General features: G+C 34.3%; 1 protein-coding gene across 3 annotated transcripts in view; it reads left to right on the plus strand.

Moving 5' to 3' along the window:
• Nucleotides 1-13,793, plus strand: part of Pcdh15 (protocadherin related 15) — a 1,685,700-nt gene that overhangs the window by 1,508,992 nt on the left and 162,915 nt on the right. For all 3 annotated transcript variants that reach the window (XM_058578029.1, XM_058578030.1, XM_058578028.1), the window contains one exon: nucleotides 6,952-7,068. In XM_058578029.1, the coding sequence (XP_058434012.1) occupies nucleotides 6,952-7,068 (117 nt within the window). The remainder of the gene's footprint in view (nucleotides 1-6,951; nucleotides 7,069-13,793) is intronic.

Below are 13,793 nucleotides of genomic sequence, written 5' to 3' on the forward strand. Positions count from 1 at the left end.
AGTGTATTGGTCCCCTGGTAGGGATTAACTGATTGGTAACTGAAGGCAAGTAGGGTGTGGCTGGCAGAGGTGGGTTATTGGAGGTGTGTCTTTGGGGTATATATTTTTTATCTGGCAAGTGGAGATCTCCTTCTCTGCTTCCTGATCATCATGTGAACTGCCTTCCTCTGCCACACTTTTCCACCTTGATGTTATGCCTCACCTTCAGCCCCAAGGAATAGAGCCCTGTCTATGGGCCAAGAACTGTGAAACTGTGAGCCCCTGAATGAATGTTTTTTCCCCTAAAATTGTTCTTGTCACGTCTTTTAGTCATAGCAGCAAAAAAAGCTGACTAAAATGATATACAAGGCCTGAGGTTGTAAAATGCTGCGGATCTTGGAAGATAAAGTTAGCATTTTCATCTTTCAAAGGGTTTTTTCTTCCTCCAGAAAGAAGAGGAATGTTTGTAGCCTGTAGCGTATAAGAATGTGGGTAGCTTTTCCAGGGAGAAACTGGATGTCATTACCAAGATGGAATTTACTAACCCACGAAATCCTAAGAGACAGTCAGAGTACCACTGATCCTCCATTTGCCACAGAGCTGGTACAGTCCTGGATTGGATGTGGTCCAAACAGCACAGCGTGAGAGAAGAAGAAGTAATATATAACTCAGATACTACAAAACATCTAAATATTTCAAGATTTACAGCATCCATACTTCCCTTCTCTATAGGGAAGACTTTGAATAAAAGATGATTACAATGTACTAACTGGTAGAATATGGTCCAGTACATTTGTCATTATTATTAAAAACTTATTCATTGTTCTCTTGGGTTGTTTGACACAAGTACAATATTTTTTTTAGTCTATGGCCTTCAGATATATCTTCTGTTTTATTCTACATGATCAGGTTCTTAGCCATGTGTTCTTTGTAATATATTCACCAACAAGTTTAAGGAATGTCTTGGGACTGAATCAGTTTTCTTAAGACATCTTCCTGCTCTACCATTCTAGAATTTTAGTTCTAAGATGTAACTTATTGCCTTTAAGGAAATAAACTAGAGGAAACAAATAAAATGTGCATGACCAGAGTTCAAAAAAATAGCATCTCATAAACCTTAACAATTCTTGTATCTCTGGGTCTCTTTTATGGCTTCCTAAATGTCACCTGCTGGCTTCTGGGAGTCTTAAAAAAGTGCCTTCCTCATATACATGACAAAGTTCTTTTAACTTTCACTGATTATCACATTCTCTGCAGATGTCAAGGCTCATGAATCCAAACTTACTATTGCCACAAGTCTCCAGAGTTTGACTGCCTTCCCAGGGACCAGGGGCAATGGATGCTGATAAGACTCATTGATAGCAGTTGCTGCCAGGCACTGTCACCATTTCCCAGTAGGCTCTGTTGTCATGGCCAAGTCTCATCAATGCTGCAGCTAGATGCTCCCTCTGCCCCTGTGAACTGACTGCTGCACACCAGGCTACACTCTTAATGTGTTGGAATCTTCAATATGTTATCTGAAACCTTTGATTTACTAGTCATACCATATTCCAAATAATGATGAATTATGCCCTAAATGTATTAGATCCATGACTCTCAGGATATATTTTAGAGAGCAGTAGTCCTACAAAATGGTAATGAATGTGTCATATAAAAAATAGACAAATAACTTTGGGAAATATTAGGTTTTCTGAAGGTAAAAAAAAAAATTTCTACACTGTAGGCCTCCATATCAGTATCTTCAAAATGGTAAATATGCTGGTGTGTATTATGAATCCCAATAAAAGAAAATATGATTTTCTATACTACTAACAATTATAATTCCATTATAAAATGGAATTCCATGGAAAAATGATTGTTTCATGCAAAGCAGTTTGTCAAAATAAAAGTATAGTAACTAGTTGGAGGAATGCTTTAAAACTTTTAAAGACACCTTTGGAAATAGATATTTTATGAGTTATATGTGTGTTTTTAAATTAAAATCTTATGCAAGTTATCTTACATAGATTTTTCTGTTGATTTTTCCATTATATCTTTTCCTCACTTCCAGATACCAGAATTATGCCCTACTAACCAGAATTCAACCAGGTCCCTATCCCTTGTGGGTTGGATAAGCATAAGCAACCTGTGGTCTCTAGTCTTCAATTTCTATATATTTAAAGCAGGAATAATAATAGTAATAACAATAATAGCAGCAACAATAATAATAATAAAAACAATACAAACAGGCCTGGGTGCCAGCATAGGCCGATAATACAGCCATTTGGTAGGAGGATCACAAGTTTGTGACCAACCTGAATAACTTAGCAAGACCCTGTCTCAAAATAAAATAAAAAAGGCCTGAGTGGTAGATTGCTTGCTTTGCATGTGGAAAACCCTGAGTTCAATTCCCAGTACTGAAAACAAAAATTGCCAGTATGTATTTTGGACAAACTTTCAGACGCATTTATTGATATGATACAATTGACAAGCCTAGAAAATGCCTGGCATAAAATAAAAATAAACTACACACAGAAACACACATTCACAACTATTATGCCCATTTGAGAAGGTCTGAAATGGTCTCATATTTTTACATAGAAATTGCTTGAAGGTAATGCTCAAAATAAGCACATATTTTCCCAACTGGCAATCATATCATTACTTGGAAAAAATGTACAAAATTTTATCAAATCCTGTTCCCTGTGTCCTGGTTCCAAACAGGAGGACTACAAGTGGAATGAAGGTCTGTTTTAAATCAATGCAGTGTTGTTTGGCTATCCATCTTGAAGGATTATTCTACCTAATCACAATACATGAGCAACTTGCACCGTTGCTCAAGTGTCTTGGGATGCATCTTACGCTAAATTTAGTTGAATTATTTGCTATATATTCCCTTCATATCCTTGTACTACCTATTTCATAATGTTCATCACACTCATTTGTTTAGTTTTTGCTTTCCACACTAAACTGAAAGGTAAATACCAGGAGGCACCTTGTGTTTCTTGATTGCAACTATATCTCAAACTTTTACACACTGCCTAATACACAGTGGAAACTTCCTCAGTATTTGTGATAAAGAGAGATTGTATATTCATTTTTGCTTTTAGCAACATGTAACTTCAATTACATCTACATTTCACATATACTACCCCCAAGAATCCATAACTCTAAACTCAAAAATTAGAAAGTGCACTTAAAAACGAATTTAGTCAAGTAAGAAAGAAGCTTCCAATGTAAAGTTTGATTTAAAAAAAAGTAAAATGTGAGAGAAGGTGTTGATTTATATCTAAGCCCTATGCAAAGCAGAAAAAGATTTTTCTGTCTAGAGGTGCAACTTTTTCTAAGAGTATGTGTGGGAGCACAAAGAAAGAGATAGAAGTGAAAAAAGATAAGAAGACAAATGAAGAAGCCAAAAGGGTAAAAGCAAGAGCAGAATTATACATGAGACAGCAAATAGCTAATATGTGGTAGTGGACAACAATACTGGTCACAGAGGAATCAGTTGCATAGCCTGCCTAAGAAGAATACATATCAACTTCATTAGCTGCTCAGGATTTTGAAAGATAGCCAATAGTCCAACACAGGTAATGCTGACACTGAACAGCAGTACAAAAGCAAGAGAAACTTTTATAGCTTTGTGTGTCCCCTGGATATGCATCACAGTTCAGAAAATGAGGTTGGCATTTGCTGCAATTTTACAGTTGATAAAGCCAGGCATGGTGGGGCACTCCTGTCATCCTAGTGACTTGGGAGGCTAAGGCAGAAGGATCACAAGTTCAAAGCCAATCTCAGCAACTTAGTGAGGCCCTAAGCAATTTAGCAAGACCCTGTCTCCAAATAAAAATAAAAAGAGTGAGGGATATGGTTCAGTGGTTAAGTGACCCTGGTTTCAATCCCTGATACCTAAAAATGAAAGTAAAATAAAAATATGATCAAGCTATAAAAGTTAGTACTTTTCTATTAAGAAACTGTCTCTCATGCAGAACCATTTTTATTCATGGCTTCAGAAAATCAAAATTTTTATCATTTCTCTCTCTCTCTTAATTGTTTTGTAAAACTTCAAACTTGTCTGTAATTTGCAAACCTACCAGCTAGTTCCTGTTTTCCTAGCCTGCTCTTAAAATGATTTCTTAAATCTACTTTGTGGTCTACCAAAGTGAAAATGGTTTCTGTGATTATTTTAGACTTTAATTTAGAAAATAAATAAACAAACTTTATATTTTCTTCCTGCAAGCTAACTATACCTTCAGATACAGTTTTATTTGCTGGGAATATTGGGAAAAAAATACAAAATTTAGTGGTAAAATATTTTTTAAAGAAAAGCTTGGTATTACTCTAGTTGAGAAGCATGGTGACATTCAGAATACTCTTTTGAAACATGAAAACTAATTTTTGTTAAAATCAACAAATATAATCATAGGAAGCAAACTTTTATGTGTTTGAATGGTACATTAACTATAGGATTGAAGAAATGTTTCCTTTTGTCAATACTTCCCTCTAGTGGAATAATGGGGTACAAAAAAGAGCATGGTTTTGTGGAGTTGGGTGCATCCTTAATTTACTGCATAATAGAACATTTGTACAGGAGCAGATTTATGTATATTTTTTTCATTAGATGTCCCTGAAGCATAAACATAATGAACTATTGATTATGTTAGTTGGCAATGCATTTCAATAAATTTTCTTATCTGAAATAATGCATTGTGGAAGAACTATGGGCAAACTCCTGCACATCTTAGCCACAATAAAAGATCAGAACCCCAAAATATGTACAATGTGCCATAAAAAGAAATATTGCTACAATATAACTGTATTGATTTATTCTTCATTCTGTCAATGGCAGGCAAAATAAAGGGGAGGGAATCCAATCTTTTTCAGTAATTTACAACATTTGGTTTATGTGTAATAAGTTTATGACGACAGATTGTAAAAATTTTCACAGTGCTTTCAGTTTGAAGGTAAAGCTAGTGAATACTTTCCTGTGGGCCAGCAGGGGAGGCCACTCTACTGCACATTTTAAACAACTGTATTGATATAATTTAAATGGCACCTTTTCCCCTTTAAGAATCAAATTTCACAAAAAGTACCTTGTAACTTTAAGAATTTAAATTTCCTTGGGGGGAGGGTGATAAAGAAGAAAATTCACCGTAACCTATTGAGCTTATTGAGCTTTAGAAATTGAGGTAGAAAAATTTGCAGTGTTGGGTTCCTTCTTTTCTGACCCTTCAAAAATTATTGTTGAGGGGTGCAAAAGGATTCCCAAACCCTTAATTAAAAGATATACTCATTAAATCAATTGGCACTCTAGAAAAAGAAGAAAAATGTGTGAATATAAATACTTTATATATTTACCCCCTGCTTGGATTACTCAAGTTCGATACATTATATGATCCTCATTATAGAGAACCAGTGCTTCCTAAGCTCATTTACTTTCCCATATTCTACACTTCATAATTTATAAAGGAAGTCTTCTTTTTCATAGAAAAGGTTGTGAATACCACACGTCAAAAGGAAATGATATCTTTTATTTTTCAGGTTTGCTTACCATTCAAGATCTCTTTCTTATTAGTATCTGCAGGCTTATTCATATTCACAACTCAGAAGTTGACTCTGTTGTGAGCATAAAAGGAATCTCTTGTTTGATTGTAAAAGATAATTATCTTGACCTTTTTGCACAAAAAGAAGTTTACAGTTGGTTATTTTTTTTGTGTTTCCAATTTATATTATACAGTAAAACCTTTGTGTCTGGACACATATCAAAGACTATATAGAATGTAGAGTGTCTATTTTTTAATTTAATAGCAAACAAATGAAAGGAAGAATAGATAATTAATAATTTTAGCTTTGTGCCTAAATTTGTTTGACCTAAAATACCCCAAACACTACATGCATAATAAGTATTTAAAAATAAACCACTCATTTTAATAAACATTATTTATTGAGAAAAAAAATGATATTTAATCCTGTCTAAATGATAAAGTGGTCCTGAAAAAAATGGTCAGGCTCCATTTATGGAAGTTGATTATTTATTTTAGCTCTGATGTATGAATAGATTAATTCAGGCAAAGTCACTAACCTAATCTGTGGATCATTGTTTTTACCTGTCAAATGTCAGTTAAGTGATACAAATACAGGGACAATTTTTCTTGAGTTACCACAGCATCCCAAGGACTGGCTTATAAAAAGTGGGAAGCTCTTGATAAATATTTTAATGAGGAATGTTACATGAATAATATGGCCCATGTGTTACCAAATTGAGAAAATAAAATTATATATATATATATATATATATATATATATATATATATATATACACACACACACATATATATATGTTGTTATGAAAATTTTTAATAAGCAGTTTTCTTTCTGTAAATATATGTAATTTCAAATGCCATTATTGGAGTGTGCTACAGGAAAAACCTTCTTTATATCATTTTATATTTATAGGAATGAAATAAGGGGAATCAAAAGATATTTCACAGTTTGTGAAATGCTATAATTATAACATTACAATAAGTACATAAAATAATTTACAGTTGCTACAGAAACATATAAAGAATTTTTTTTAAATCAACAACAAAACAAATTAAGAAACCACCTTTACTTGTACTGTCTCATAGGATGTTACTTTATAAGAAATTAGATTTTGTCTTGTTATCCAAGATTAAAACATTACATCCTATTTTGAAAAGTATCTTAAAGAAAATTTCAAGCATATTTTAGCCTCTAAAAGATGTATTTTGGGTGGGTGACAGAACGTTTACTCCAATGGAATGGCCTTCCATGGGTATCACACACATTAATATTGCAAAGGAATTCTGTCTATTTCCTCTAGGGTATCAGTCTTAAAAGAGTAATGGAATTGAGAGGACAGAAGGTTGACAGTGGCAAATGAGGTGTGTGATATGAAGAGCTGGAGTCAATCTAGTCACTGTGCCCCTAACCCGATTTCTACCGAAGCACTAAACTCTTAATTTTGTTTTCCAGGATATGAATGATTATCCTCCTGTATTTAGTAAACGAATCTACAAAGGGATGGTGGCTCCAGATGCAGTCAAGGGTACACCTATCACTACAGTTTATGCTGAAGATGGAGACCCTCCTGTAAGTAGAAGATATCAATGAATTCTCTGAGCTATAGGAGGAAAATTCTTAACACCCATGAGTAATCTGGTTCCCAATACAGCAAACACAGTCCAACAGAGTTTCATTCTCATCCATTTATATCCTCTTGTTTATTGCATGCACAGTTTCAGACCATATTTCAAATGATTATTACTGAATATAGACAATTAGGAATATGCGTTTTTTGCAAACTTTTAAAATTCATTATATGTCTATTTGTCTAGCACTAATAAAAATATATGTGAAAAGAATTGCCTGTATTTGAAATCACTGTCATTTGGATCCTTTATTTAGAACAGTGCATGCTTAGTTTAGTATGAATAGATTTTAGACTCATTTTTTTTCATTTATATGTACATGACTATTCTGTTAAAAAATTCTAAATCAATGTATAACATAAAAACTTATATTGAATGTGTTTGTTTTGGTAAGCTAAAATCTCAATATTGCTTTTGGAACATGTTTAATAGATTATTTTATCATATAGAACTTTACCTCTTTCAAGATATTTTAAATTATCATTCAAGACTGAAGGTGTTCAACTAAAATATTATTAGGATTATTAGCATATGTGATATAAATTTTCTTCAATTACATTTCATTATGGCATTTAAGATAAAAGTATTAAAAATAATGCCTGCATAAGAATGATTTCTCTAAACACCTAGGGTACTTCATAAATATTTTACGTTCTCATAAGAGCAGAATGGTGAAGATTTAAATTTTTCCTTTGAGTTAGCTCATGCTATAAGTCAATGTCTAACTGATTCTAAAAATATACGTAACAAATTAACCATATTTGGAAAGAAAAAATTTGAAAACCTGAATTATTGAAACGACTTATAACCTTGTTTTCTATTGCTAATATAAAGAGTGTTTCTGTAATGCTTTCTATTTAATAAAAGGTGAATGGCAGTCATAATATTTTTCAGCTTCAATTGTGACAAGCCGTATAAAGTCTATTGTGACTATAAGGCCTTGAAAAATAATGTTAACATGAAAGCAATGACCTTTAACTCAGAAGTTCCTTTGCTAGATAATGCTAAAATGTTTTTGAAACTGATTTATCACATCTAGAGAAATATGATAGGCACAATTTCATAGTCTTGAACACAACAATAGAGATGGTGAATGGGAAATTGGTGTTTAATCTGCTTTTAAAGCAAACTGTCATCTATGCAGAATACTTTGAAATTAGTGAAATGCATTCAGTTCAGTTCTATTTGACACATATTTTGAACTGTATACTTGTCATTGTGCTAACCAGTTTTTGTTCTCAAGAAACTGACAATCTTGCAGGAAAGACAGAACTACAAATAGAAAATATAACATATTATTACAAAGTAAGTATAAGTAAACATGTTATTTTAACATGCTCATTTCTGAAAACGTACTATTAATTCAAAGTTTAACTTGGAATTAAAATTAGTAGCACTATTGATGGGTGACTCCAAGTGATGATTTTTTTTATGTTAAATGTCATTTAATTTTCAGCCCTAAAGTGGCCAAATTAAGATGTTTTGAGAATAAAACAAAGCCAAGTTTAGGATGACCTGGAACATTTTATCAATACTGGAAAGCACAGAAATAACCATTAAATTTTTCATCTATTTAATTGTTCAAATGTTTTACAGCAGCCATTAAGTAGGACGCATAGAGTTAGAACACACCTATTTGGGACAGATCTCAAAGTCAGAAAAGATGACAAACCTTTACTTTCCTTTTTTTTTTTTTTTTACAAATCTTATTTTAGCTTTATTATATATAGGTGGTATTTGGCTTCTCATTTTTTTTTTAGTTTTTTTTTAAATTTTTATTTTTATTTTTTTAATTTTTTATTGTTGGCTGTTCAAAACATTACATAGTTCTTGATATATCATATTTCACACTTTGATTCAAGTGGGTTATGAGCTCCCATTTTTACCCCATATACAGATTGCAGAATCACATCAGTTACACATCCATTGATTTACATATTGCCATACTAGTGTCTGTTGTGCTCCGCTGCCTTTCCTATCCTCTACTATCCCCCCTCCCCTCCCGTCCCCTCCCCTCTTCTCTCTCTGCCCCCTCTACTGACATTCATTTGTCCCCCTTGTATTATTTTTCCCTTTCCCCTCACTTCCTCTTGTATGTACTTTTGTATAACTCTGAGGGTCTCCTTCCATTTCCATGCAATTTCCCTTCTCTCTCCCTTTCCCTCCCACCTCTCATCCCTGTTTAATGTTAATCTTCTTCTCATGCTCTTCGACCCTACTCTGTTCTTAGTTACTCTCCTTATATCAAAGAAGACATTTGGCATTTGTTTTTTAGGGATTGGCTAGCTTCACTTAGCATAATCTGCTCTAATGCCATCCATTTCCCTGCAAATTCTATGATTTTGTCATTTTTTTAATGCAGAGTAATACTCCATTGTGTATAAATGCCACATTTTTTTTTTATCCATTCGTCTATTGAAGGGCATCTAGGTTGGTTCCACAGTCTTGCTATTGTGAATTGTGCTGCTATGAACATCGAAGTAGCAGTGTCCCTGTAGCATGCTCTTTTTAGGTCTTTAGGGAATAGACCAAGAAGGGGAATAGCTGGGTCAAATCGTGGCTCCATTCCCAGCTTTCCAAGAAATCTCCATACTGCTTTCCAAATTGGCTGCACCAATTTGCAGTCCCACCAGCAATGTACAAGTGTACCCTTTTCCCCACATCCTCGCCAGCACTTGTTGTTGTTTGACTTCATAATGGCTGCCAATCTTACTGGAGTGAGATGGTATCTTAGGGTGGTTTTGATTTGCATTTCTCTGACAGCTAGAGATGTTGAGCATTTTTTCATGTACTTGTTGATTGACTGTATGTCCTCCTCTGAGAAGTGTCTGTTCATATCCTTGGCCCATTTGTTGATTGGGTTGTTTGTTCTCTTATTGTCTAATTTTTTGAGTTCTTTGTATACTCTGGATATTAGGGCTCTATCTGAAGTGTGAGGAGTAAAGATTTGTTCCCAGGGTGTAGGCTCCCTATTTACCTCTCTTATTGTTTCTTTTGCTGAGAAAAAACTTTTTAGTTTGAGTAAGTCCCATTTGTTGATTCTAGTTATTAACTTTTGTGCTATGGGTGTCCTATTGAGGAATTTGGAGCCCGACCCCACCGAATGTAGATCGTAGCCAACTTTTTCTTCTATCAGATGGCGTGTCTCTAATTTGATATCAAGCTCCTTGATCCATTTTGAATTCACTTTTGTGCATGGCGAGAGAAAGGGATTCAGTTTCATTTTGTTGCATATGGATTTCCAGTTTTCCCAGCACCATTTGTTGAAGATGCTATCCTTCCTCCATTGCATGCTTTTAGCCCCTTTATCAAATATAAGGTAGTTGTAGTTTTGTGGATTGGTTTCTGTGTCCTCTATTCTGTACCATTGGTCCACCCGCCTGTTTTGGTACCAGTACCATGCTGTTTTTGTTACTATTGCTCTGTAGTATAGTTTGAAGTCTGGTATCGCTATACCGCCTGATTCACACTTCCTGCTTAGCATTGTTTTTGCTATTCTGGGTCATTTATTTTTCCATATGAATTTCATGATTGCTTTCTCTATTTCTACAAGAAATGCCGTTGGGATTTTGATTGGCATTGCATTAAACCTATAGAGAACTTTTGGTAATATCGCCATTTTGATGATGTTAGTTCTGCCTATCCATGAACAGGGTATATTTTTCCATCTTCTAAGATCTTCTTCTATTTCTCTCTTTAGGGTTCTGTAGTTTTCATTGTATAAGTCTTTCACCTCTTTTGTTAGGTTGATTCCCAAGTATTTTATTTTTCTTGAAGATATTGTGAATGGAGTGGTTGTCCTCATTTCCATTTCAGAGGATTTGTCGCTGATATACAGGAATGCCTTTGATTTATGCGTGTTGATTTTATATCCTGCCACTTTGCTGAATTCATTTATTAGCTCTAATAGTTTCTTTGTAGAGCCTTTTGGGTCTGCTAGGTATAGAATCATGTCATCTGCAAATAGTGATAATTTAAGTTCTTCTTTTCCTATTTTGATGCCTTTAATTTCTTTCGTCTGTCTAATTGCTCTGGCCAGTGTTTCGAGAACTATGTTGAACAGAAGTGGAGAGAGAGGGCATCCCTGTCTTGTTCCAGATTTTAGAGGGAATGCCTTCAATTTTTCTCCATTCAGAATGATGCTAGCCTGAGGCTTAGCATAGATTGCTTTTACAATATTGAGGTATGTTCCTGTTATCCCTAGTTTTTCTAGAGTTTTGAACATAAAGGGATGCTGTACTTTGTCGAATGCTTTTTCCGCATCTATCGAGATGATCATATGATTCTTATTTTTAAGTCTATTGATGTGGTGAATAACATTTATTGATTTCCGTATATTGAACCAGCCTTGCATCCCAGGGATGAATCCTACTTGATCATGGTGCACAATTTTTTTGATATGTTTTTGTATCCGATTCGCCAGAATTTTATTGAGGATTTTTGCATCTAGGTTCATTAGAGATATTGGTCTGTAGTTTTCTTTCTTTGAAGTGTCTTTGTCTGGTTTAGGTATCAGGGTGATGTTGGCCTCGTAGAATGAATTTGGAAGTTCTCCCTCTTTTTCTATTTCCTGAAGTAGCTTGAAAAGTATTGGTATTAGTTCCTCTTTAAAGGTTTTGTAAATCTCTGCTGTATACCCATCCGGTCCTGGGCTTTTCTTAGTTGGTAGTCTTTTGATGGTTTCTTCTATTTCCTCAATTGATATTGGTCTGTTTAGGTTGTCTATATCCTCCTGACTCAATCTGGGCAGATCATATGACTTAAGAAATTTATCTATGCCTTCACTATCTTCTAAATTATTGGAGTATAAGGATTCAAAATAATTTTTGATTATCTTCTGTATATCTGAAGTGTCTGTTGTGATATTGCCTTTTTCATCCCGTATGCTAGTAATTTGAGTTCTCTCTCTTCTTCTCGTCACTAGCATGGCTAAGGGTCTGTCGATTTTATTTATTTTTTCAAAGAACCAACTTTTAGTTTTGTCAATTTTTTCAATTGTTCCTTTTGTTTCGATTTCATTAATTTCAGCTCTGATTTTAATTATTTCTTGCCTTCTACTTCTTTTGCTGTTGTTTTGCTCTTCTTTTTCTAGGATTTTGAGATGAAGTATGAGATCATTTATTTGTTGGATTTTTCTATTTTTAAGGAATGAACTCCAAGCAATGAATTTTCCTCTTAGAACTGCTTTCAATGTGTCCCATAGATTCCGATATGTTGTGTCTGTGTTTTCATTAATCTCTAAGAATTTTTTAATTTCCTCCTTGATGTCTTCTATAACCCATTGATCATTCAGTAACCTATTGTTCATTCTCCAAGTGATGTATGCTTTTTCCTTCCTTCTTTTATCGTTGATTATCAGTTCCATTCCATTATGATCAGATAGGATGCATGGTATTATCTCTACTCCTTTATATTGTCTAAGAGTTGCCATGTGACATAATATATGATCTATTTTTGAGAAGGATCCATGTGCTGCTGAGAAAAAAGTGTAACTGCTTGATGTTGGGTGGTATATTCTATATATGTCAATTAAGTCTAGGTTATTAATTGTGTTATTGAGTTCTATAGTTTCCTTATTCAACTTTTGTTTGGAAGATCTGTCCAGTGGCGAGAGAGGTGTGTTGAAGTCTCCCATGATTATTGTATGGTGGTCTATTAGACTCTTGAACTTGAGAAGAGTTTGTTTGATGAACATAGCTGCACCATTGTTTGGGGCATATATATTTATGATTGTTATGTCTTGTTGGTGTATGGTTCCCTTAAGCAGTATGTAGTGTCCCTCTTTATCCCTTTTGATTAACTTTGGCTTGAAATCTATTTTATTTGATATGAGTATGGACACTCCTGCTTGTTTCCGAAGTCCATATGAGTGATATGATTTTTCCCAACCTTTCACCTTCAGCCTATGTATGTCTTTTCCTATCAAATGCGTCTCCTGTAGGCAGCATATTGTTGGGTCTTGTTTTGTGATCCATTCTACTAGCCTGTGTCTCTTGATTGGTGAGTTTAAGCCATTAACATTTAGGGTTATTATTGAGATATGGGTTGTTCTTCCAGCCTTATTTGTTTATTTATGTTACTAAACATGGTTTGTTTTCCTCTTTGATTATTTTTCCCCCCTTTACTGTCCTACCTCCCACTGTTGGTTTTAATTGTTATTTTCCATTTCCTCTTCCTGTAATGTTTTGCCAAGGATGTTTTGAAGAGATGGTTTTCTAGCTGCAAATTCTTTTAACTTTTGTTTATCGTGGAAGGTTTTAATTTCATCTTCCATCCTGAAGCTTAATTTCGCTGGAAACACAATTCTTGGTTGGAACCCATTTTCTTTCAGTGTTTGAAATATGTTATTCCAGGATCTTCTAGCTTTCAGAGTCTGTGTTGAAAGATCAGCTGTTATCCTGATTGGCTTACCCCTAAATGTGATCTGCTTCCTTTCTCTTGTAGCTTTTAAAATTCTCTCCTTATTCTGTATGTTGGGCATCTTCATTATAATGTGTCTAGGTGTGGGTCTCTTATGATTTTGCACATTCGGCGTCCTGTAGGCTTCTAGGATTTGGGATTCTGTCTCATTCTTCAAGTCTGGGAAGTTTTCTCATATTATTTCATTGAATAGATTGCTCATTCCTTTGGTTTGAAACTCTGTCCCTTCCTGTATCCCAGTGACTC

Source organism: Marmota monax, unplaced genomic scaffold (assembly GCF_021218885.2).
Source record: "Marmota monax isolate L192 unplaced genomic scaffold, Marmota_monax_Labrador192_F-V1.1 WCK01_AAM20220418_F8-fsc00019, whole genome shotgun sequence".
NCBI lineage: Eukaryota > Metazoa > Chordata > Mammalia > Rodentia > Sciuridae > Marmota > Marmota monax.